The sequence below is a fragment of the Calypte anna genome, chromosome 24 (assembly GCF_003957555.1).
Source record: "Calypte anna isolate BGI_N300 chromosome 24, bCalAnn1_v1.p, whole genome shotgun sequence".
NCBI lineage: Eukaryota > Metazoa > Chordata > Aves > Apodiformes > Trochilidae > Calypte > Calypte anna.
Window position 1 is genome coordinate 3,218,782 of NC_044269.1, and position 25,656 is coordinate 3,244,437.

General features: G+C 46.8%; 2 protein-coding genes across 8 annotated transcripts in view; one reads left to right on the plus strand and one right to left on the minus strand.

Annotated features, from left to right (window-relative positions):
• On the plus strand, positions 1-5,448 carry SCN3B (sodium voltage-gated channel beta subunit 3). The gene is made up of 6 exons (XM_008492481.2): positions 1-55; positions 1,631-1,794; positions 2,655-2,880; positions 3,850-3,988; positions 4,547-4,643; positions 5,107-5,448. The coding sequence occupies exons 1-5, from the start codon at positions 1-3 to the stop codon at positions 4,608-4,610; spliced, it is 648 nt and encodes a 215-aa protein (XP_008490703.1). The 3' UTR covers positions 4,611-4,643; positions 5,107-5,448.
• A 1,942-nt stretch (positions 5,449-7,390) lies between these two features.
• GRAMD1B (GRAM domain containing 1B) overlaps positions 7,391-25,656 on the minus strand; it is a 93,702-nt gene continuing 75,436 nt past the window's right edge. For 5 of the 7 annotated variants that reach the window (XM_030464903.1, XM_030464902.1, XM_030464905.1 and 2 more), the window contains 13 exons: positions 24,952-25,067; positions 24,307-24,463; positions 23,461-23,650; positions 22,986-23,129; positions 22,198-22,316; positions 20,800-20,942; positions 20,087-20,190; positions 19,535-19,738; positions 19,074-19,164; positions 17,201-17,308; positions 14,795-14,912; positions 14,050-14,168; positions 7,391-9,530 (listed from right to left, as the gene is read on the minus strand). In XM_030464903.1, the coding sequence (XP_030320763.1) occupies positions 14,079-14,168; positions 14,795-14,912; positions 17,201-17,308; positions 19,074-19,164; positions 19,535-19,738; positions 20,087-20,190; positions 20,800-20,942; positions 22,198-22,316; positions 22,986-23,129; positions 23,461-23,650; positions 24,307-24,463; positions 24,952-25,067 (1,584 nt within the window). In that variant the 3' untranslated portion in view covers positions 7,391-9,530; positions 14,050-14,078. Of the gene's footprint in view, positions 9,531-14,049; positions 14,169-14,794; positions 14,913-17,200; positions 17,309-19,073; positions 19,165-19,534; positions 19,739-20,086; positions 20,191-20,799; positions 20,943-22,197; positions 22,317-22,985; positions 23,130-23,460; positions 23,651-24,306; positions 24,464-24,951; positions 25,068-25,656 lie in introns of those variants that run through there. The other 2 variants (XM_030464901.1, XR_003988551.1) reach the window with 2 other exon arrangements.

Consider the following 25,656-nt stretch of genomic DNA (forward strand, 5'->3'; position numbering starts at 1 on the left):
ATGGCTGCGTTGCCAAGGCTGGTCTGGGTGTCTTCGGTCTCGTTGGTGGTCTGGGGTAGGTGCTGCCATTCCGTGTTGTCTTTAGCCGGGTTCTCTGCTGAATCTGGTGCTTGCCTCTTGCAGGGTGCTTTGCTTAGCCAGGTTCCTGTAAGGCTGTCATCAAGTCCAGCCTTTGAAGTGTTTTGTTTGGGTTGTTTGTTTTGGGTTTTTGGGGTTTTTTTGTTTGTAAGAGGAGAAGGAAATGACATTCATGCAGAGTTAGTATGAATGTAATGGAGTTTGTATGAGCAGACAAAATACATTACTGCCAAGTCAACTCATGGCACAAAGCGTGTCCTTTAATATGCATCCACGTTCCCCTCTGTTTCCTGTTTGCTGCTGCTTTGAAATTTGCAATGTAATTTAACATTTAGTTGCCCCAGGGAGGAGATGCCACCCGTTCAGCAGTGCACCTCATCACCAGTATTCCAGGCAGCCCCTCTAAACTGGATTTATTCATTATATCACAATTATGGTTTTTCTTCTTTCCTTTTTCTTCCCAACCCTGAAAAGCTGGGTTAGTTTTGCCAGTGAAGCCACGTTTGATGTGCATGTATGCCCACAGCTCTGCAAGTGGGTGCAGATCTCTGTGCATGTATCCAGTTTAAGAGGAGGAAAGTGTGATCCAATAGTTCCTTCTCCTGGAGGTGGTAGTACAGGAGAGTTGGACTCTGGTTATTTCCAGGATAGGTCCTGGGATGAACACAGAGCTCGGGAGAGTGGGTTAATGGCATCTCAGAGGCTGGGGAGGAGGGAGCAGCCAACAAAGTCAGCATCTTCAGTGTCCTAAAGTCTAGGCTTTGGAGACAGGCTTGGACAGACAGAGCCCTGTATTGTTTAGCCCAGGGGACAAATGTCAGCATGGATTTAGCCTGGAATGTCATGCTGAAGCATTCCTTTTCCTGTCAAGTATGTATCTTCAAAGACAATGATTTTCATCTTGCTTGGGAGAGCAGTATTTTGTAGTTGCACAGAGCTGATTGGAAGCATTTTGAACAGGGCAGCATGTAAAATCAATAACTCCTCCTGCTGCCAAATTTACTTGAGTCCAAACCCCTTGGTTCCCAGTACTGCTTATGAAACCTAGAAACAGGAAGGGTGGTAAATCCTCCCAGTTTGTTTTGAACATATTGCCAGATTAAAACCTCCAGACCTTTTGACTTAGCACAAAGAGTGAGCTGTTCCTCCACGCTTGAATTCTGGGCTGTCTCTCATACCAGACTGTAATTGCTACCGTAACAGGAGGATGCTCAGCATGCATGGGAGGGAATGAACAATGCCTCTAAAGTGTCATTAATTACTATGGAAAAAAATTAAAGTTGTGGCAAAGCAGATCCTGGAGAGGTGAATCTGCATGAAGCGATCACCCCCTCTGTTAATTATTCTGAATTATTTATATCTCAGAGAAGGAAGCTTGGTAAAATTTGACATCTGAGACTTATCTGTTGTTAGAGGGTGCTAGTAATGAATCAAAGGGTTTTCCATTAGGGATGATTTGATCATAAATGCCAAGATGTGGATAACGGATGTATTTCTAATTCTGTCTTGCACTTCTCTGTCTCATCTCTTCTCCACTGCTCCTTCTCCCTAGCTGGTGTTTGTTCTACAGTTTGTGTGGAAGTTCCATCAGAGACAGAGGCTGTCCAGGGAACACACATGAAGCTACTCTGCATTTCCTGCATGAAGAGGGAAGAAGTCACTGCCAGCACGGTGGTCGAATGGTTCTACAGGCCAGAGGGTGGAAAAGATGAACAGGTATCAGTGTTTGGTAGCTGAGCCCCTGTTTCTGTAGGGTTTACTGTGAAACATAGTCCAGTGAAGGCAGGTGGGAGAAGCAAAAAAGGTATTTATGAGAGTTTGTCCTGCAGCAGGATCCCCAAGGAAGACTGTGTAAAGGCAAGACCCAAATATGAACAAAAGCTTTCTGACACATTCTTAGTCAGAGGGTACAGAAATGCCCAGAAGGCTGTTTTCATAGAATAGAATCACAGAATCATCAAATTGTTTTCGTTGGAAAAAGTCATCAGGTCGAACCCTCAACCCAGCACAGCCATGTCCCTCAGCACCACATGGACACAGCTTTTAAACACCTCCAGCAGTGGTGACTCCACCACTGCCCTTGGAAGCCAGGGAGGGGATTAATCCTGCAAAAGCCACCCAAGCTCTTCTCTTCCCATGTACCTCTCTCATGCTGTCACATTTATCCTGCAATGCTTCCATTTCATCTGAATATCCCAGGGCTTACCAAAACTCTTTCTCTTTGCTCTATGTAATCTGTGGTTCCTTCTTAAGATGATTTTTCATGCAGTGCAACAGATTGGGTGTGAAGGCTGCAGGATCCTGGCTTTCAGTTCCTCTGCTAATCTTCTGTGTCATTGTCCACACGTGTCTCTGGTTTTCTACCTCTGTGATGAAGATAATTCAGTTTTCTGTCTTTTGTAGTCTGAGATTTTGATGTAAAGGCTGACAGACTATGAATAGCTGCTGTTACTAAGGAAGCCACAGCCCAGAACATCCATGTGTGTAGTTAGAGGATGATTTTGTTCATTTCCTATGCTGCCTTCTTGTCTGAGTTACCGTGATTAATCCGAACATCCCTTCACATTTCCTTACAGATCTACGAGTACAGGAAAACCAACCATGAATTTCCAAGCCGCTTCAGTGGTCGGTTACAGTGGAATGGGAGTAAGGACATGCAGGATGTGTCCATCACTGTGTTAAATGTCACCCTGAACGACTCGGGTATCTACACCTGTAACATCACCCGGGAGTTTGAGTTTGAGATCCATCGACCTCTCTTCACAAGCTCCAGGCTGATCCATCTCACCGTGGTGGAGGAGGGTAGGAAGGACTGGCAGAGAGTGTTGTGTGCCTTAGCTTGCTGTGGGTGTTGCCTTCCAGGAGTGTGCTTTGTCAGATGGGTGACTGAGATGCCAGATCTGTTGTGTCTGCCTTGGCCGCTACACAGGGTTCAGGAGGAAAGACCTGCACTTTTTTTTGGCAGCTGCAGCCTCTTTTCAGGCTCAGGGTTGTTGTGTGAATGTGGGAAGGTATAATAAGCTTGGCAGGCCAGGGCTACAGCTGGCAACAGCTGGGCAGGCACAAGAAGCAAGCCGAGGTTTCCAGTTTCTCCAGGCAGAACCCTCGCTGCTCCCCTGGTGGCCTTGGGATGCTACAGCACAACCTGTGCCAGGGTTTCCACAGCTTTTGCTTTCTCGGTTCCGCCTCCTCCCTTCTTGGAACGACTCGTTTCTCCATTTTGCTCTCAGTCTCTTGCTTCCACCCTCTCCCAGTCCCTCCTTTCCTTTGCAGTGCTCCTGAGCTTTGCTGTTCCTCTTGCTGGTGCTCAGTTCCGTGCTGTGATCCCAGCTTGTTATCCATCACTGGGAATCCTGCTGCTGTCTTCCCAGAGATGCAGGAGCTTTTAGCCCTCACCATCCTTTGCTGTGTCTTCCCCACAAGCACCCCTGTGTTTTGATCTCTCTCAAATCACTGATGGCACAATACAGTCAAATAGCACCAGGGAGTAGGAGGCACAAAGGAACCGGAGTGAGAAGATGAGAGAGGGAACGGTGAGCAAGAAGGAGCCTGAGGGTGGCAGGGAATGCAAGCCACGTGCCAGCCTACACATGTTTAAATCCCCTGGAAACAGGCAGTGGGATCTCTGCCTGGCCTGTTCCCTTCTTTTGCCCCTTCACAGTGTAGTGGCACTTGGGTAACTCAGGCTAGGGAGGATGATGTGAGGATGGGAAGGGTTGGATGGAGCTGCTGTGCTCCAGCAGCTGCATGTGAATTTCATTTTCTTAACAGCTGGGGAAGACTTCACCTCAGTCGTCTCTGAAATAATGATGTATATTCTGCTGGTCTTCCTCACCTTGTGGCTGCTGATAGAGATGGTCTATTGCTACAGGAAGGTCTCAAAGGCAGAGGAGGCTGCCCAGGAAAATGCGTAAGTGTGAAAGCTCTCCAGGCACGAGCTGCTCTGTGGGTGTTCTTCAGCCCAGACTCAGCTTTCCTATTGCACGTTTCTCACTGCTGTTTGCCACATCTAAAATCACTGCAGCCTTTAGGGGTGCCAAGAGACCACATCACTTGTACCCTGATTCTTGTACCCTGCACCAGGTGAGGAGGGTGCCCATGGTGTGTGGTACCCCAGAGATGCTCTCCCTTGGGGTCTGCTTTCAGAGGGCTGACTCACAGGTGCATTGGCACAGCAGACACGTTCCAGTTTTTATGTTGGTTTGTTCCCATCTTTCTCCATAGTTGCCTTGGAAAAGGGTGATCTTTGTACATGCTAGGAAGGCTGTATCAGGTAGGATTTTGCAGTAGGGAAGACTCTGTGTCTGCTGCCAGCTATGCTGAGGAGAGTTTCCTACTGTGAGCATCTTCTCCAGGTGACATTTGGTTACCTCAAACATTCAGTACCTCTGCAGGGGTGCACAGACCCAAACTGGTTTTTGCACCATGGCTCTTGAGGTTATCCTTTCCTCCTTCCCTCCAACTACAGGACAGACTATCTAGCAATTCCATCAGAAAACAAGGAAAACTGTGCTGTGCCTGTGGAGGAATAGCTGAGAGGAGTCAGCAGAACCAGCAGCACCAAGGTAGGCAATGAGGAAACAGCCACTGCCTGTGTCTGCCAAACTTCCAGCCTGGCAATGGTGTGGGGCTGGAGAAAAGGCAGATGGGAGACTCCTGGAATCTGGCTGTGTTCCTTCTCTGGAACTTCCCAATGACCTTAGAAGCAATCTAGGGATCTCTAGGTGGGGGGTGGTGTGCTAACATTACTTGGAACCCCTAACCAGCACACATGTGCACTTTCAGGCTCTGGTGTAATGAATTCTCCTTGCCCCTTCCCATGGAGCTGGGAACATTCCCTGCAGAAGGGGAGCTGTGCTCAGAAGGAATATAAGGGCACTTTTATATAGAGTTCTCCAAAGGAAGCATCTGCTAGGAAGGATTTGGTGTACAGAAACCCAAAATCTAGATGCCTTAAAGTCCTGTTATTGTCCTGTCATCATGCTAATTAATGGCAAATGACTCCAGGAGTAATTCTCTCAATTGCAGGGGCTCTGATGACAGAAGGACCACGCCATGCCTGCCAGGTTTGAGGGGGAGCTCTGTGCCGTCGGGAGGAAATATGGGGAAGTGTAAAATCTCTTCCATTTGCCTTGGACTTTGTACAGCCTTGACTTTGGCCTCATGACTCCATTCTGAGCTGCCAGCCCATTTGCTAAAGGACTCTTCTTTTGAAGCATGCTGAGCAAAGGGCAGAGGGGTGTGGGCAGCACGGCTCCTTCCCGAGTTTCAGTCCCATCATCATGTTAATAGCTTTGTAAATGTTAAGTGTCATTTCTTAGCTGCTGTCACCACCACCTTTATTTGCTAAAGATGCTAGTTCTCCATTGCAGAGGTAAAGGGTATTTATGTTGTGTTCCTCTGACCTGAAGGAATGAGGTCATCTTGGGGTGATGTTCACCCCTGTGGTACAGCCCAAGCACTCTTTTTGGTGTTGAACAGAAAGGATTTAAGTAGTTAGTTGTGTCTTGGTGAATTGCTCTGGACTTTGGGCTGCCCAGGCAGAGTAGGATGAGCACTGTAATGTGTTAGAATGGTTGAAAGTGTGTAGAAGGACCACGTTCACAAGAGTGCTCCTATTTTGGGAGGCAGTGTGAATCCCCTGTACCCTCCTTTCATTGTGTCCAAATTCTTAGTTCCTTCCCTTTGCCTTGCATAGCAGGGTAACTCCTCAAGCACACAGGGAGTAACAGGAGTTACTGGAGCTGTGGGACAGGGTCAGCAGTTCCTGCTCCTGGAGAAACCCCCTGAAGGGAGATGGCTCCATGGAAGAGGAGGGAAGTGCTGTAAATAGTGTGCTCAGTGCTCATAGGGAGAGACTTGGAAAATGGGAGTGCTTTTTCTGATTGTGTACTCATACTGTATAGTGTAGCTCCACCTGCAGGAATAGACAGAAAACGCTTATTTTTCCCTAATTGGTCATAATTCTTTCTTGTGTCAATGAGTCACTGGTTTCAATAGTCAGAATTCCTTGTAAATCAGCCATGGCTGCACTGGGAACCACGCTGTAAATTCCATGTTTCCAATGCAAACTTACCTTTCTGACTGTAGTGGAGTAAGCAGAGTCAAAGTTGTATTCTGGCCTCAAATGTAGATCAGTTGAGCTCAACAACTTGGAATACTAGCAGGAAAAAAGGCAGAGACATTGCCTGGGGTGGAATGGACTTAAAGACAAAAGGAGGGAAGGTTTGTTTTTTCATATAACAGATGTTGTTACATCCCTGCTGCAATGGAGCCTGTACTGCTTGCAAATACACCAACTGCTTGTAAATAGCTAGAAAGTGCTTGTGAATCAAGGCATGCTTCCCACTAGGGAATTGTCTCAGCTTTGTTCTGCTGCTTTTTATATGTTCTTACAATCACAGAAATGACTCCATTTATAAGTCAGGCCCAGGCCAGATTTCTAACTGGCACTTGTTCAGAATTCCCTTTTTTAGAGTGTGTGTCAACTTTAGTAACTACTACAATGCAGTCTTCACAGTAGGATCTCGAGTCCAGAGCTGAGCCTGGTAACCTGAGCACATTTCCCAGATGAAGCATCCTTCTAGTCTAGACACTGGTTCCTTTCAAACCTAATCCCCCAAAGAGGGAAAAACCAGCTCCTCTGCTAATTCAGCTGGATGTCTTCTAATTTTTCCTTGGGCCAACTTGCCTGGCTGGCGTGGGGGCAGTTTTGGGAATAATCCCAAGTCTTAAACCCACAGCAAGAGGGGGGACTAGATTGTAACTCCAGTTTCCCCTCACTGACCATGGCATTGATGCCCAAGGTGATGTTTATTTAGGTAAGGTGATGTTTATTTAGGCCAAGTGGTGTAGCTGCTCTCCCACTGCAGCTCTGCTCCTCCATCCCCAGGGAGCACCCTGTGGTGTCAGAATGGGAAGGGAAAAAAGGGGCAAACTGAGAACCACTTGAGAGCTACCTCAGGTGGTAAAGAAGGGTTGTACTCTAGTCCTGGACCTTCTGGTATTTTACATGCATCTTCCTGAGATGCTTTAATTGGATGCACCTTTCACTTTTCCTGTTCCTGTAGACAGATGTTGTCCTGGGGTGGTGTAGGCAGGAGGAAATGGTATGTAAACTTCTCACAGGAAAAAAACAAACAAAATTTTAAAATTTGGGATTATTCAAGGGTGGTGTTAAAGGCAGGCTGTGTTCTGGAAAAGATGGTCCTGGTTGGTCTCTGAAAAGGTTATCTCTGCATTTGGAAACGACAGAAGAGACTTTAGAACAGGCAAGATAATAAAGAGAACAAACCACTCATGAGTCATGCTGTTTGTTTGATAGGGTTTTTTTGTTTGTTTTTCTTTTCTTTTAATTTATACCATACTTCCATGGTACTAGCTACTTTACAGTAAGGTTTGGCTGCACAGCCTTTACAACTCCTAGGTTCTAGCAGGTAAGTTTCAGTATCATTTATCACCCTTTGCGCACAGCGCAAACTTTGTGACAGTGAGACAACCCATAAAACCACCCCAATCTTCCTCCCCAAGCCCACCCAAGGTCCCATGAGCCCTCCCCTGGTTCTGGTTGTGAAATCCAGAAAGGCAGCACACACCTAAGGGTGGCTGTCTGACCCTTTCCTTGCTGACACGAGGAGAATCCCTGTTAACGTGCAGTCACGCACAGCGATGGGGGCTGCAGGATCCAGGGTCTGGGGTGGGGAGGATGGGCTCCAGGTTTTTAGCAGCTTTATCCAGCCCTGGAGTATGTGATGGGAGATGAGCTGCCATGAGGATGGGGACGTCCCAGAGGTGCCATGGCCACACAATGCCAAACGCTGCGATGATTCTGCTGCTCTTCTCCCTCCCTCTTGACCTCGTTGGGCCAAGAGTCAGGTTAGTGCTTCCCTATCTGTTAAGTGCTACTAAGGGAGGTGGGATTCTGGAGGTGGGATTCTGGAGGAGGGGGGAATGAGGTGGCACAGGCTCCACCTCTTCACTGGATAAAGTTGTTGTCCCCTAACAGCTGCTATCCCACATCCTGGTGGTTCTGGGGCAGCTTGGGCCAAAACTGAGACATAACTGGATGGCTCTAGAACCTGAGCTGCACATTGGTTTTATTCCCTAACTATTCTCAAGAGTTTGGGTTGGGGAGGGTGGTGGCCATTTAACATTAGCAATGGAATTGGCCTAAATGAGTGAGGTAACAGAAGCGGCCAGAGGAGGAACCTCCCTGAGCCATGTGCAAATATAAATCCTTCAGCAGAAGGAAGTCTTTTTCCCTACTGAAAAAAAAGAAAAAAACAACCCAACACATTCACATAAAGAGCATACAGCAAGGAAAGGCAAGCAGGGACAGCACCAGCTCGGTCCAGCTATGACAGAGGGAATGATTGTCCAGCAGCAAAGGTGTGAGGGGGGAGGGAAAAGCCATAGCAAGCACTGCAAAGCCTGTGTGAGAGAAGAGGGCATGGCACACCACCTATCCATGCTGAGAGAGAAGCCCATGCTGTCTGCCTAGGTTGGGAAATAATCAGCAGTCAATCAAGACATGAGGAGCTAATTTGGCCAGTGTGCACATCTAGAAAAAAAAGAAAGGGATCATGGCACAGAGAGTCATCCTGCAGAGACTGCAAAGCAGAGATTGATCAGAACATGCCAGGCAGGGGGAACAGGCCAGAAAGTCAGCACCATCACATCTTGGAAACTACATGAATGTTTTGTGAGCCACTTACCTCAGATGCTTTGGTTTAAGGTTTGGACTGTTAATTTTAAGCAAGCCCCTCCCTGCTGGATGTCTTAACTAGTGCTGAGACTGAAAAGACTGAGCCAGAGTTCCCCTGGATGTGCTGTGAAAGACTGGAGCAGCAGCAAGGCTGGCAGAGATGGAGGTGGAGAAATCCTTATGGAGGTGAGCAGGTAGCACAGCAAGGGGGGGTCTGTCAAGATCTGGGAGCAGCTGCCTCAAAATCATGACTGAATTACCCATTGAGACAGGAGCTGCTGGTTTAAGGTCTTTGTTACTGACAGCTTTCCTGTGGTCTGTCCCACCTCTAAATTGGGAAGTGCTTTGCTTCTGTCCTGGCAGGGAAAAGCAGATGCTGAGTGATAGGATGCTACCTGGTCATAATGTTTAGTTATACCTGTGATCTTCCTGGATCACTGCACAGGACTGGAGCCCCTGCACACCTGGGTACCAGCCTTCCCAGACCCCATTTTCATAAACATTAACTCACATGTTGGCTTTATGCAAACTGTGCTCATGTAAACAAGCCCTAGAGGAAGAGGAATCCTAAATCTTTTCCTATGTCTAGTAGCATGGGGAAGACCCCTCTAACTAATCAGGAGCAACTCATTCCCCTGAAATATCTGCCACTAACCTCTATTTTGCAGCTGATTGTGCATGTCCTGGATGGTGTGCAAGCTGCAGGCTGCCCTCTGTCTGTCTCCTCTATTTAGGTGCCTCAGGACCACTGCAAGATGATGGAAATACATGGCTGAGAAGGCAAAGCTCCCAGGAAAGGGAGAGGGATTAAGGCCACATGACAAAGTACTGTATTTACCCCAACCTCTCTGGTTCTGCACACCTCTCTGGTTAGTGCTTCTGAAAGCCAAAGGGTGAGGTTTGCAACCTTCACATCTGTCTGCACAGAAATGGCTGCAGAGCACATCTGACAGATCTCAAGTACCCAGACCAAAAATGATTCCAGTCACTATCTGGAATACAGATTTTTACCTTCTTGTGTAAAGGTAGGGAAAAACCATAAAAGCATGGCTGTAGGCTAGGTGGTGTGGTGCTGAGAAGATTAAGAAGCCTGTCTCCCTCTACACTCAGGTGAGCTGAAACTAAGGGTTTAGGTGGGTTTTTTAAAGCAAGAACACAGATGAAGCACGTGAGGCTTTCTGAGAGGGGCTGTGCCAGTGCAGGCATCATTATTTCAGAGGCAGTTTTGTGCTTGATGGTCAGCAAAGCATTGCTTTGAAACCTCTCCTCTTTCAGTACAAGGTCATATTTGTAATTAAGTCATGTTGCATCTCTCTTAGGTTTCCATTTGTGAGATCTAAAGCAGACAAATGGGGCAGGCAGTCAAATGGCAGCCAGCCACCCCAGACTGGCACAGCAGTGCATGAGCCATGTGTAAATGCATTCTCTGTGTCAGCAGCATAATTGAGAGTATAATTAGAGGAAATCGAAGTTGGGTGACTTTTTTTTCTTCTCCCAAAAGACTTAAAGGAGCCAGAAAGGATTTCTGCAGAACTTGGTACCCGTTAGTGTCATTTTATATCCAGGTTTCATAACTGAAGCATGCCTTGGATTATTGGTTTGGTTTTGAGCACTCAAAAGGAATGGTTCTGTGGTTAAGTCATAGTGAAACTCCTGTTCTTACCACTGCAGGTACTTTCTCTCTTTTAAGTGGAATGTGCAGACCCAGCAGTGCCCCCATCTTGAGCACATGCTTATATCTGAGCCCTTGGAACAAGCTGTGCCTTTGGGTCCTTCACAGCCTTTACACGCAGGTGCTTTATCTACTTTAGGAATGCTGCTTTCCAGCTCTCAAATGCACCTTGAGCTGATCCCAGGTGCCAAAATCCAAATGCCTCTTTTAAGGTAAGCAGTAGAAGGTGTGTTACTTATCAGAAGTGAGGCTGCATCAAGCTAGGATTAATGCAAGAATATATAGGAATATATAGGAATATATTCTTCCCAGGTTAGATATGCATAGGAACCAGAGCTTCCTCTTCCCAAGATGTAATGTCTTCCTAGGCAAGAATTAGGCTACTAGCTGTTGGTGCTGGGTTTGTAGGTTTGGCTGGAGAAATGTTGTTTTAAACACATCTCTTTTGTACTTGATTCAGGTTCTGGAAATGAAAGCCCAGCTGCACTCCCCTGGCAGATCCCCAGCAGCAGAAAGGTCAGAGGGAGGACTTGGCAGGGAACCACGTCTGCGAGGAAAAAAACTACAACTGACATGGGATTTCTGGCACAGGTCAGCAAAGCAAGGGAGGAGAGAAGGGAAATCCTGACAATGGGAACCAAGCTGCAAGTTGCTGCAGCTGCTGAGGGAAGGCAGAAGTTACCACCCCTTGTAACACTACTCGGAGTGCTCAGCCTCACTCCTCGAAAGTGTCTGGGATTTTTCTGGGTCATGTAATCATCAACTGATGGCTCCAGAATCATCTGTGACTGCAAAAGGAATTAATCTGTCCTGTGTGTCCTTTAATCTGAGTGAAACTGCAGTAGGAGAAGGTGGCATCTAGCTGAAGACACACTGGTGTCTAATAAAGACACTTAAATCCTGTTAAAGCCCTAATGCCACCATGACTCTTGCCTTCAGACCTTGCTTTTTTCTCCTTTATTGCTATTGTGACAAATTAAGAGGCAGAAAGAGATCACAAATGGAATCCAACTCCAAGCCAGACTTGCTGGCCAGTGGCACAAAGAAAATAAATAACTAGGAATCAAAGAAAAAGAAACCTTCCTCAGTCTGAAGGGCACCCTCATGTCTTTATTGACCGATTGAATGTAGCTGTCTTTCAGGATATATGTCAAAGATCTTAAAACCAGGTTTAAAGTAACATGCAGGCAGAATGGATATTAGTGCATGGGATTATTATGGCTGTGTTTTCATGGCCACACATTAATTTAACAGCACTTGTGCAATTTTGTCCCTTAAGGGCAGAACCTAACACAAGGGGATCTGGAAGAACACTGCAGAAGAAGAAGAAGGATGCACGGATGAGCAGATGGATTTCTCACCTCCATAACTAACAAGAGGATGTGAAATTGGTAAAACACCAACTCAGATTGCTAGCATTTTTTTGTCCTTCTTAGGTGAGTTTCTCTGCCTCTCAACAGGTTATGATAATCTGTGTAAAAAACCCCAATTGCTGGGTTTCTCTCTCAAGATGTGGCTTTTCCCTTTTCTGGAATGGACAGGGGAGCAAGCACAGGGCTTCCTCTCTGTCTTGTTTCTTGGTGTGTGGGATTAAACTCGGGAAGATGGGCAGCAGGGGATTTTCCTGTGCTTAGTAATTGTAGGAAAAGGGGACTCTTGGCCAGTGTGGCAAGTCACAGTGGGGAGAGGGGGCCCTCCTGTCCCGAGGTGAGCCCCAAAATGCCCTTCCCAGGCACTAGCACCTCAGTTTTATTGTACAGTAGCCGTTCCAGCAGCCTCCCTGGAAAAAGCTCAGGGAGCAGTACAGTAGTCAGCAGCATTAAATTAAATAAATAGTCATAAACACATTACTCTCTAGTTGCTGAGGCATGCTTTTCCCAGTTGTACCTTGTTTTCACACTCTTAAAATGTTTGTTTTTTTAAATAACCTGTCTTTATCCATGTTCCTTCAAAATGCCAGGCTTTTTCTGTGGGATATGTTTGTTTAGCACTTGGTCATGGAAACTGCAGGCAGGTGGGGAGAAATCAGCAGGTTACTTGTACATCCATGGTCTTGAGGATTGAGGACCTCACATGTCACCTAATCTACCTGGGCAGGTAAGATGAGAAAACATTTATTTAACTTCCAGAAAAGCACCCAGACTCCCAGTCAGTCACAGCTGTGTGTGGGATGCTGTCCCTCTTCCTCAGCTAATGGGAATCTGGAATTATCCCCCAAAAACAAGTGAAAATACATATTTTTCAGGCAGCTCTGCTCCCTGACTTGCTTATAGAACAAATGCTTCCCTACCAGCAGATGAGGGAGACCAGTCAGATGCCTCAGCCTGTGGGACACCCTTCCAGATCTATCCTGCCACTCACTGCTGGTCCCTTTTTTTTCTTTCCTTTTCTATTTATTTTTTTTTTGGCCCTCCTGGTCCTTCCTAACCTCCCTTCTGAACTTTCAGAGGCCGTGTTGCTATACAGAAACAGTCACACAAATATCCCAGAGAGGAAAAAGAAGTTGTTCTTTTTCTCCCTAAAATGTTCTCCTGCAGAGTTGCTAAGGTAAGGGCTGGGTGGTACAAGCAAAAGGGTCTCACGGATCAGAGGCAGGAGGATAAATTGCTGCATGGTGTAGCAGGAGTGGTTGCAAACCAAGAGTGCTTTAGGATTTTGTTTCTTGGTCGGGGTACTCTGCCTCTCCTGGGAAGTAGCCACACAGGTAGTAGCCCTTTCAGCACTGATGTAGATCTTCAGCACAGGGATGGCTTAATGGCTGAGCACACAGAAAGCAGAGAAGTACAGCAGATGGGAAGGGGACACTGTCAGAGGGAAGGGAGGGATGCTGTCTGCTCTCCTTCACCCATGCACCTTGTAGGCAGGTACACCCCTCCCTGCCATCTCCTCACCTGCTAATGCAGGATCAATAACAGGAGGTGGCAAATAAGAGTTTGGAGAAAGCATTTTCAGCTCCTTTACATTCTGTGCTTTGCTCTCTGGCCCAGGCTGGCCAGCATGACAGCAAAACTGTATTTCTGCTCCAAGAAGCATAGAAGGTGACTGCCCGGGAGATCTGCTCTCTGCAGCCCCACAGCAATTCAGGAGGCCTCCTCCCCAAATGCAGAATAGTTTTGTAAGGGATTGACAGCACTTGCCAAAACCTCTCCATCCTTGAAGCCAGCAAGGTAAGGAAGTTGACAGTGTCCCCTTTGTACGTAGAGATAAATAGAGTCACCCAGGGACAGGGGGGCACTCGCTCTGATGCTTCCCTTTGAAACAACAAAACCAAAACAGACAGACAGACAAACAGCCAGGAATATTACAGAAGAGCAGTGCACAGGCCCAGGGGAACACCCTTGGGCACTGCCCTAAGCTCAGTGGGAGAGCACAGCCCTCCCACACACACACACACCACGCTGCCACTGATCACTCCATTTCAGCCAGTGTTGGAGGTCAATGCTTCCTCTCATAGGCTTTTTTTTGTTTTGTTTTTTTTTGTTTGTTTTTTCTTTTAAAATTTGTATATAATATATATATATTTATATTCTGTATATATATATATCTTATATATATATATATATATTTATATATCCTATTTACACATATTGCACACCGTCCTCTGGCCTCCTGCATTCCTGCCTCTTAGTGGAAACGTTTCCGTTTCTCTTCTGGATCTGACCCGAAGTCCCGGGACCCGATGCCATTCTGAAGATTTATTAGGGAATCTTTCATCTGCAAGAGAAGAAAATTTCTCCACTGTGACACTACCCTAGGGGGTGACAACACTTTGGGATTTCCTTCCCCACCGGAGCCTCCTTCTTCCACGTAAAGTATTGATTTCATAATTAACTTTTTTTCCTGGAGCTGGGAGGTACAAGGGGGTGATGAGAAGAAGGGGGAGAGCCTGGGAGGGACCATGCTCTGAGGTAACAGAAAAGAGGGGAGCAAAATGAGGTATGAGCTGAGCTCTCTCTTTAGGGGACAGCCTGGCACACACCTGGCTTTTTAGGCAGCAGATACCCTTGGAATGTCCCCTTCATCCACACAAGCTACGAATGAATCCAGGGTCAAAAAGTTTGCTTTCCAAACTGGGATGCAAGAACATCAGATGTAAAATGTGCTAATTTAATTTTTTTTTTGTGCTCTGTAGAATTCTGTGACATGCGTGGACCCCTGTGAGGTGACAGAGAAGCTACAAGGAGCCCTTGAGACCTGCTGCCATCAGAAGATGGATCTAAAGGGAGATGGTGGCAGCAGAAGATGACACACCTGATGGGCTACAGAGGGAACAGGTAAGGCTGAAGGGTTGTGAGGAGGTGACAGGGAGGACAAAGTGACCCAAGGAGCCACGGTCTCACCTGGTCTAGGAGCATCACTGAGGATTTGATGATCTCACGCCACTTTTGTAGCTCTGAGTCATGGTACTTCTGCTGAGATTCTAGTAACTGGGCCCATTCTGTCTGAGATTGGGGTAACCTGTCAGGCAGAATAAGAGCAAGAGTGAATCTAGGGAAACTGAGTCAAAGGGGGAGCAAAGTTGATCAGGAGTTGTGTAGACTGTATGGGTGCCTGTCTATTTATCTGAGCAGGTTTACTTGAGCAAAAATGCATTTGAAGGTACTTAGTACTTTCCTAAATTGGATACCAATAATATTTGTGTCTTAATCGTGGTAATTAATTGATAGCCCAGGTCTGCCTTCTGCAGAAGTTGTTGTGGTGTGGGTGGAACCCAGTGCCCGTGGCCAGAGTGAGCTCCCAGGGCTTGTGGACTTGACAGATGGCACTGTGGCCACTGACTGATGGGGAGTAGTGCAAGACCAGTTTGGGACAGGGACTTCTGAACAGTGTCTGTGGTCTTTATCTAATACAAGGCTTTCTTTTTATTATGATTAGGAGCAGCACTGGCTCTCTTTCAAGTGTTTTTGCAGGTATCAGCCCCTCCCTTTGGGCTCAACTCGACAGGAGGAAGATGTTTCCAAAGCTCAGTCTTTTCTGCTTGCTACTTTCTAAACCTTTTTTCCTTTGTCTTTCTAACTGCTTTCTAAAATAGCTGTTCCTTCTCTGCCTTCTGCTTCCTATGTCTTTTTTGCTTACTTCTTTAGGCTGCTACTTTCTAAGATAAACTAAGTCTTTCCTGCTTTGTCTTAATTTCCAAAATAGCTTTAAAGCTGTTCCTACTGTCTCCTGCTAACTTCTTTCTAAGTTCATAGCTAAGGCTTTGCCCTGTAAAGAACTAAAAGTTGTTCCTACTTTGTCTTCAGCTTTTCTTCCAGAGCAGGGATTTGCAAGCTTCCTTTGTTCTGCAGTACCTATGGATGTTCCTGGTAATAGTGAGAGCTCAGCTAGAAATCTGGGCTAAATTAATTGCTCCTTTCTCCCCAGCAAGGCAGCAGCAGCTTCCTCTGCAATGGTGACTGTAACACAAGGGAGTTACCTGTGTGGGGCAGTCACAGAGCCACTCAATAGTCCAGTACCTGCTCATGATAAGAAGAATCCAAACAGCACTAAAGTCCTGTACTCACTCTGCTGGGGTGGTCTAAATAAGAGTGCCAGAGTATGATAAAGGAGGCAAAAAAACCCCAAACCAAAACAAAAAAACAAAAAAAAATCCCACCTAATTTATCTAGCCATGAGAAAGCAGTAGGGTTATTACAAGGAAAATAATTATTCTACTCCCTAATGAGGAGAAATATGAAAGCCTGTAACAGGAGACAAATCACAGAAAAAACCAACAAACAGATAAAGCTTTTAGCAAGGGAATAACTGACTGCACAGAAGTACAGCTAGAAAAGGGACAAAAACATCTTAAGCAAAGGGGATTCAGGCTGCTGTCAATCAGCCTCTGAAAACAGAGGAGAGACAGGACACCCAGCAATTCAGTACATGAAAAAAAGCATTCACCTACAGCTGCCAGACTATTTAAAAGAGAATTCCTGGCTTATTGTTATAAACAAACAACTATAGGGCATCAGCTTACCACTGGGAATGCTATCTATCTACAAACACAGGAGCACATCCTGGGAAACACACACATTGGCAGGTCTGCCTTTGACCCTGGACAAAAATGGGGGAATTTATATAATAGAGAGCAATGCTAGCAATAATTTCAGTCTGGTTGGAGGCTGTCAGTCTGCTATCTACAAAAGGAAAGGGGGAGATGCTACCATACAGCCTAGAATGCACCTCAAGACACACCCAGTGGACACTATACTGAAACAGGATGTCCAAAATGTTCTGGACAAGGTTCCATGCTACCAGTTATTAAAGAAAAAAAGTCAATCTGCAATCACACTCTGCTGCTCACCATCTAGTACCACCAGGGACAGCTTGGGCTGTGAAAAAGCATCCTGTGTCCTCCTAGTGGTTCCTCTAACTTGCTGGTACCTGTACCAAGCCCTTCAAAACGCTTCTCCAATGGGCACAAATTCTCTGAGTACAAAAGAGTCTTTCTAAGATGCTGCTCTTGGCAGAGAGGGAAATTCAGCCACCTCAGGATGGCAAAACAACATTCAGACAGCATCCTCCAGTAGATAGGGTGCTGGGAAGGAGCAGTGGGTGCCTGCCCTCCCCATCTTCTGCTGCAACTGTTAAACAGTCTCAAATCTAGAATTGCTGACGGCTCCAACCACCTACCTGCTCCAGCTGTTTTACACAAAAAATAAGCAGTCTACAAGAGAGCCCAGGGCTTCAGTGTTCAAGGGAGACCTCTGACAGCTCCAGGACACATGGAAGAAGAGCCCAAAACAAAGCAGGTGTGACTGTACCTTTCCTGTAGCCGCAAGCCCTGCCACGCCGTGAGAGTCTGTGTCGTATATTCCAACATCCACAGCTTGTAGAACAGCATCATATTGAGAATGACCAGCAGCACCAAACTGGGAATAAAGGCAAGAGTCAATTGACCAGGAGCACTTCACAGCCCACCTGTCTGCCAGTCACACTTGGGAAAAAGCCCAAGGCTTTGGCTCAGGTCTACTCTGAGAGTGGGAATTTAATCGGAGTGATCAGCACCCAAAACTGCACTGCAGGGGAGAAATGTGTGAGCAAGGAGGATGGAGAGCCAGAAAGACACAGATGATGGCTCAGACAGAACGGGCTGGATGAGTGAATGTGTTGAATGCAGAGAAAGGGAGGGAAGCAGGAGAGTAAAGAGGCAAAAAAAGAGAGAGACAGTACCTGAAACAGATCCTAATGGGAGCAGGGAAGAGAAAAGACGGAGCAGCTGCAGGTTAGAAACAGACTGACACAGACCAGGAGAAACTGGGCTGAGCAGAGAAGGCTCACAGACAGTGTAGAGGTATATGGAGGGGAGGAGGGAGGAAAGGAACAGTGGGAAGGGAGGCAAGAAGGATGGAGAAATAACTGTGTGCCTGCAGTTAATGGTGACATTCACTCAGCTAAAGATGGGCTGCCTGTAGCTCTCATGGAGCAGCCCAGTGCATACCTGTGCAGCTTTTGTGCCTTCCTACCCAAAGTTTTAATTGTATCTCACCTGTCTAAATGCAGAAAATAAGCACGAGGCTGTCTTCTTATCATTACATTGCTTTACATTCCCTTACTGGTCATTACAGGAGCTGCTGCAAACCCCTGCAGCCTTTATTCCCACCAGGAAAAGGAAATACAGAATGGAGCTCAATTTGAAAAGTAACCTCAGTCTACATCACAGCTTCTTCCCACCTCATGGAAAGGTGAGTGAAACTTAAAAAAAGGAGCCCAAGCTCTGCTGTTCCTTCAAGGTATCCTTTCTGTACTTGGATTGCTCCTTTACACTGTACTTACTACCTTTACACAGTTCAGCCACCAGCTGAGCTTGTGAAATCATGCCAGTCTCTCTTGCTCCATCTGTTTCCACCCATACTTTGCAGAAGTCATCTCTAAACCATATAGCTTCTTTTCTCTCATCAAAATCACCACCCAGACCAGGGCCAGATTCCAGTAGGTTTTGCCAGACCAGAGGAAAGAATTAACAGATAGATGCCTTGCATACCCTGAGCTCTGTGGCTGCACAGTAACTCCCAGGGAGCTTTGCATCATCATCTTCCTCAATAACACCTGGTTTGTTGGCAGATTACATTCCATTAGTCATTTTAAATTAACAAAATAATACAACACAGTTTCTAGATGTCACTGAAAACCTCTACCCTTTGAGTCCCTGAAATAAAAAAAGGACATTTTCTACTTGTTGCATTGCTGTTCTTTCCAAAGAGAAAAGAACTCTTGCATAGCTGCCCCTTGTCCCTGCTCACCACTGCTGTGTCCCATACAGCATAGCTGACCAGATTTAGGGTTCCCAGAAACATGCAGGTCTGCCAAGCCTGTGGTTCATTACAAGGTCAAAACTGAAGGGAAACAAGAGACTCTGATAAAATAATATCCAGAACCTACAGAGCCAGATCGATGACCTGCTTAGTGCTAGCAAAAACTGGGATCAAGCCAGAGAAAGGGCTTTGGGGGAAATTGTAATTATTTCTTTTTTGTCTGTCATTGCTTTTCTCTCCTCTGTGCTGTGCAAAGCTTGGGACTAGAGAGAAATATGAGAGAGAGAAGGCTGGCACAGAGGAGCACAGAACATGAGAAACATGAAAGGACCAAAGTTTTAAAGGCTGCCTGTGAAGGAAATGAAAAACCAAAATCACTTACACAAAACTGATGACAAGGAGCAGCTTGGAGACACTCTGCAGGTGGAAGCCACTGGGGCTCTCCTCAGGGATGTGCCGTGTCTGGGTGGAACCTGAGGAGAGAAGATGCGTTTGGGCTGGGAAATGCTGCTTGATGGGGAGGGTGACCCTTTGCCCTGCACTCAAACCATCCCAATACATCCTCCCTGCTCTGGAAACTGAGCAAAGCTCCAGTTTTTCCCCAGGCAGGCAGGCTGGCAGCAAAGTCTTGTGGCTTTTTTTTTTGTTTGTTTTTAAATTGGTTGGAAACAGAAGTGCTGAGGTGCTAACAGGCTGACTCCTCTTCTTACCTCTACTGTCAGAGTGGTTCCAAAGAATGTTCATCAATATGGTGATAGGCACTTTATATATATAAATAGATAGATAGATAGATAGATACCCCAACTCTCCATCCCCAGGGGTCAGCAGCCTGCAGTTCCTTACCTGCCACATGTTTGATCCGATGTGCAACCTCCTCATCCGTGGGGGTGGTGACAGGGCTCAGCACCTCCTCCAGGTGGGGCACCCGGAGGTGCCCGTGGGCTCGTTTCCTCCGGCGCACGGTCGACTGCTTGCTCACCTTCTCTTTGGGGGATTGTCTGTGCACCTCAGCCAGGTACGTGCTCTCAGTTTTGGTCAGTTCACTCTCTGTGCAGAGCCAGAGAGGGAAAGCATTTGAACAGAAGTGACACAGGCTCAGGGTCTTTAATGCCACAGCTGCAGGGTGCCAGAGGACACCCTGTAGATCCCTTAGGCTTTGGCAAAAGGTGTGACCCCCAGGCTGCTCCCACCAGACAGCAGGATTTGTTGACCTGATTAATTCCAGCAGGTGCCACCAATGCTGCTGTAATTATAACTTTGCCAGCCCCTTTCACAAGCTGCTCACAGAAATGACACCACCCCCCACCCCCAAGCATGCTGCTTCTTGTGAGACCCTTCTTGCACAGGATCAACTGTGAGAGGTGCCTCCCAGCTGTGGGCGATTGTCACACTCACCCAAATGACGGAAATAATCTTCCAGGCCACTCCAGAAATTCTTCTCAATGAAGGATTTCACCAGCCCCCAGGGCTGCTTCCTGTAACGTAACTCTGTGGAAACCCTGTGTGAAGAAAGCAAAGTTCATCTCCTGGTTTTGCTTCTTGGAGACGATGTCAATTCCCAATCCCTTGTCAATGTAAAGATGAGAAATAATCATGCACACTGTTATTTCTGGGATGGTCTCAGCCCTTTGTGTTTCTTGAGGAAGAAAAGTCCTTCCAAAGACCCCTGAGACCTTTTGATATGTGGCAGGGAGATATTTAGATTATTGACATCAAAACCAAAAGCCTGGAGCTTTGCCTGCTACCAGATTCCTCTGCTTGTCCCCCTAAGTGCATCTCAGAGGTACAAACCCTGGAAATACGCCCTGTTGCTTATCACATGCAGTTGACCATGTGTGACATGTCTGCAAACCACTGCTTCTGTGAAGGGGACAAGAAAAGCCTGGAAATCCTCTCCCTGAACCATCCTTAATGCTCTTCTGCATCCCATTTATTGTTTGCTCCGTGTCCCTACAGTAGCTCTCCCTGCCAGCAGTGCTGTGACAACAGGACAAAAACATAAAGCTGAATTCTCCCCCAACCCTTCTAGCACAACAGCCAGGGGAACTCCCACCCAAAGGTCAACTTTTGACTGTCAGTAAAGTTTTTTTATCCCCCAAGAAGTGTACCTGAGTCGGCTTTTGTTTCTGGCAACACGAGTCAACGTGTAGCGGTTAATGGTGTAGAAATAATCATGGTAGGGGACGTCGTGAGTTAGCACCTCTGCATCTATGACATAGCACTCACTTTCTTGGCTGGCTTTGTACATTGTCTGCATAAAAGACAGCATGCAAGGCAACTATTAGTCTGGTTAGAACATGGCTTTGAGAGGTTGGCACTTTCCCTGCTGGCACTTGAGAAAAACAGCTCCACCGCAGCCACCAGTCCGCACCCAATGCCCAAGCCACAGCTCTGCAGTTTTCCCTGTGAACAGCTCACCTTTAAAGCAGGGCATGCTGGAGGAAACCAAGTGTTTCACTCAGATGGTCCCCAGGGGCATATTTCAAATGGGGCATACAGTTCCAGCAGCTCAATCTCCTGCATTTTGTATCAGAGATGGAGTTAGGGACACTGCCTCACGAGGACCAATTCTTTGGGATGCTTCCCTCATTAGACTGAGGTCCAGCTTGTCAGAGAGTGACCCAATCCATACTCAGAGGTGGCCCTGCTTTGAGCAGAGATCCTTTCTAGCATAAAATATTCCATGACTCTGGAGAAACATGGCAATTGGTTCCTTTAAGCTCTTCTCTGCCCCAGAACACACCCCAAAAAGGGGACAGACACGATTACCTGCAGATCCATGTGCATGGTTTTCCTTATAGACTATTTCCCCTTTATTCTGCAGTGAGGACACAGCAATGTGCACCTAGGTGGTTGGCCCCAAACTCAGAATAAAATAGGCTTTGTCCTTGTTTGCCTGAAAGCAAACTGCTCCCTTTGCCCAACACTTTTCTTTCTCCTACCTGCCCTGCACAGTCTAAGCTAACTCAGTATTTACCTTTGGCCTCCCTCTAGACACAGGAGAAGGCTTTAGACACAGCTAGCCTGGTTCTTCCCAGTGATGCAGATGTTCTCTCTTTTTTCTTTTGCCTTTTTAATAGGTCATATAGTTGTCCACACCAGTAAAGAAGTCTGGACATCTCTGCAAAGAGCTGTGAGAAAGACTGGCCAGACAATATCTGACGTTCTTGTGCCCTGCTTGTGGATAACATCTGCTGCACTGATCACAGCTCAAAAAATACCAGTATGAGTGACAAACACAGGTGTTAGAATGTTCTGGCTTGCTCAAAAACTCATCTGCTTTTGCTGGAAAATTTCTGATCCTTTCTTGCAATGCAATCCAGTGTGAGTGGAAGATTAGCTATTCACATGTGCAGTGATACTGGGTAGCAAGTTAATACAAGAAAAATGTGTAAAGGAAAATGGATAGGGAGAATGAAAACATGCAAAGCAGCATGCCCAAGACTAGAGAATACATCATAGGTTTGTTTCTACAAAGCATTACACCCCTGCTCCCTTTCACATACCTGTGTCTCAGTGACAGTGGCAGTTTTGGGGGCTAGAGGGTTGGTGAGGGTAATGGTATACAAGATCACTCTGGTCTGATTGCCATTTTCTTCCTTCTTCCAGGGATGAAAGATAATATCTGGGAAGACAAAACAATGTTCCATTCAAGCAACTGGAGAGGGATCTCGAGTCAATTCCCTAGGGAAAGGCATAACCATAAAACCAAGCTCAGGACAGTATTTCCTTCCCCTTTCAGAGATTGGCTGCAGAAGCACAAGAGCTCAACTGAGAATGAAAAAAAGGGTCTCCTGTACTAATTGTGAATATTTTCTCCTCATTCAAGTGCAGGGAAAGGGCGAGAGGCTGGGGACAGATCTCCTTCATCAAACCTACAGTTACAAAGAAAGGACAACTACAGCATGCCAGGGAATACTCCTTGCATTGTCAACTGCACAGAGCCTGGTGTGGAGCTAGAAGAGCTTTTTCCTCACACTGCTAAGCCTTAAACAGGATCAGGCCTGAACTGATGTTAAAAAATAAAAGAGCTTCTTCCACAAATGTGGATCTGGCTCTTGGAAATTAAATAAAACCAGATAGCCAAACAAGGTTGGTTCTGTCTGCTTTGGATTACTGTCTGTACAGCGTGCAGTTGTCCCAAGATCTGCTCAGAGCATGACCCAAACTCTCTATCACCAAGCAAAGCTCCACATCCTCCAAAGTGTGGGTTGAGCCCTTCCTTCTGCACAGGTCTCTGTGCCTCACAGGGACCACCAGTCCCCTCCACAACCCCCCAGTCTCTCCAGCTTACCAGAGAACCGGCGCTGCTCCATGAAATCCCTCTGGAACTGGGAGTCCGTGAAAAGCAAATCGTAGAGTTTGTCCACACTGAAGTTGAACACTTCATTCACATACTGACGCCCGTTCAGATCCTCATAAAAGGCTTGGACTTCTCCTGTGGGGGAAACAGACCCACAGTGACCCTCCATGCCATGGCCAGAGGCTTTCACAGCACCAGGACATTGGGATTTTGCTTGGTGAAGGAGGAACCCAAAGGAGGTGCTTCTAAGCCTTTTCCTCTCCTGATCCCAGGACAGTGTCAGAAGGGGTAATTAACTACAAAGGTTATTTTAGGTTCATCCTTCCAAATACCCCAACACATTTGCCTTCTAGAGACCAGGCTAAGAACTGTTTGCATCTTCTGAACCCCAAAAAGGAATTCAGTGTTTTCCAGTCCTTCAATGGAAAAGACAGGAGAAGGCTCATAAAGCCCCTTCCCCACATACCTTCATCATGGGTATCTGAGGAGTCACTGAGCTCAGTGGGAATGTCTTCGTTGTCATTGAAGTCTAGGGAAGGGGAGTTCACAGGGCCAATGATCTCTATCTTCTCACCCATGATATTTGCAATGCCAAGGTCTTTTTCCACAGGACTCTCAGCCACTGCCTCCTCCTCTTCTGGTAGCACTCCATCAAACTGCAGCAAGGAGACAGCACAGAGAAGACAAGATCAGCACTTGGAAATTGGGGGCTATTTCTGAAAACTTTACCCTCATGGCCCAAATTTCAAACCTCTGAACATCATGGCATGTCTGGCAATTAAATGATACAGAGAGGAGGAAGATTATCATACGGTGTTTGTAAAACACACGGGCAGAATTGGATCACCTCCTCTCAAAGAATCAGGCATAGTTTAAGCTTGGGACATACACAGGTTTTTTGTTTATTCAGAAAAGCACTCTAACAGCCCTGGTTGTGCCCCTGAACAAACTCCAGGAAAATCTGAGGTTGTATCTGGACAAGTTCTGCTCTCCTGCAATACCATGAGGGCACACAGCATCTCATGGGAACAACTGGAGGCAGGGAAGACATTACAACCCTCATGCCTTCAGCACATTTTCTTCTCCTTGGAAAACACAGGAAGGAAAATGCCCTTGTGACTGAGAGTCCCAGTTTACTGGCTTTTAGGATAGCCAGCTTTGCTCAACATTTTCCTTAGGCAAATACCCTTGCCTGGTCACCCACAGAAGAAAAGCTGCAAGGTCAACAGTTACCTCCTCCTTTCAAGGACTACCAGCTGGATCCTAGAACAAAGGATTCCTGCTCCCAGTGCAAGGAAGGAGGAGCACTCACCGAGGCTGGTGCTTCACTGCTCCCCGTGGATGTCAGGGTGCTGGCAGTGACAGATTTCTTTGGCAGCTGAGGGCTGGCTTCTGGCTTGGCCTCCATGCTGCTTTTTGAGGAGCTGTCGTTGACTTCGTTCTCTTCCACAGGGATTTCTTCACAGTAGCTGAGATGCCAAAGAGAGAACACAGGTTTTTATATTTACCCTTCTCAGTACAGCTACAACTGGACACACAGAGCAAGGAAGAATACTTCTGGAAGTTTCCAGCCTGAGCAGATGCAAAAACAGCTGAGTGCTGGGGAGATCAAGCCCAAACTTTTCGAGTGTTTATACAAAAACTGATGAACATCAGCACTTTCTGATCATGTCACATGCTGCCTGGCCTTGAAACCAGAATGCTTTGGCATTTACAGAATTGCTCATCCAGCTCAGCAAGCATCAAGGCAGGCATTTCAGTCCCTGCTGATTTCCAAGAGGAAATGGTACTCTTGCTGCTCTTTAAATATTACTCATTTAAGGGCAAACATTCAGCCAGACCCCAGAATCTCTCACCAGGGAGAACCAGCAGTTTGAGGTATGCAATAGATCAGGACTCCTGTTCTCCTCAGGCCAGATTTCTTCATCACAGGCAGATTTTACTCCTCCTCACTCACCCCATCGTGTTGAAGTCATCATCAGGAGGCACATAATCTTCATCATCACTGGTCAGACCCAGCTCGTTCCCATAACACTGGTGGACAAAGTGCCAGAGCTCCTTTGGACAGAGTGGCTAAAGGAGGGAACAGAGATCAGCACACATTTTTGATGGGCTCACCCCTCTCCTGCATCCCAGTGGTGATGCTGCAAGCTGGACTGTGTGTAAGTGGCCCAGCTCCATGTTGGCAAAGGGCTGTGGGCATAGGTATCATAGAATCATAGAATTGGCTGGGTTGGAAGGGACCTCAGAGATCATCAAGTCCAACCCTTGATCCACTCCCCCCGTGGTTCCCAGCCCATGGCACTCAGTGCCACATCCAGGCTCTTTGGAAAGATCTCCAGACACGGAGAATCCACTACTTCCCTGGGCAGCCCATTCCAATGCCTGATCACCCTCTCCAGAAAGAAATTCTTTCTCATCTCCAACCTAAACCTCCCCTGGCACAACTTGAGACCCTGCCCTCTTGTCTTGCTGAGAGTTGCCTGGGAAAAGAGCCCAACCCCCCCCTGGCTCCAACCTCCTTTCAGGGAGTTGGAGAGAGTGATGAGGTCTCCCCTGAGCCTCCTCTTCTTTAGGCTGAACAGCCCCAGCTCCCTCAGCCTCTCCTCAGCCTCATCCTCATTATCTCTCATCATCCTCCTATCATCAGCCTGAGCTGCCT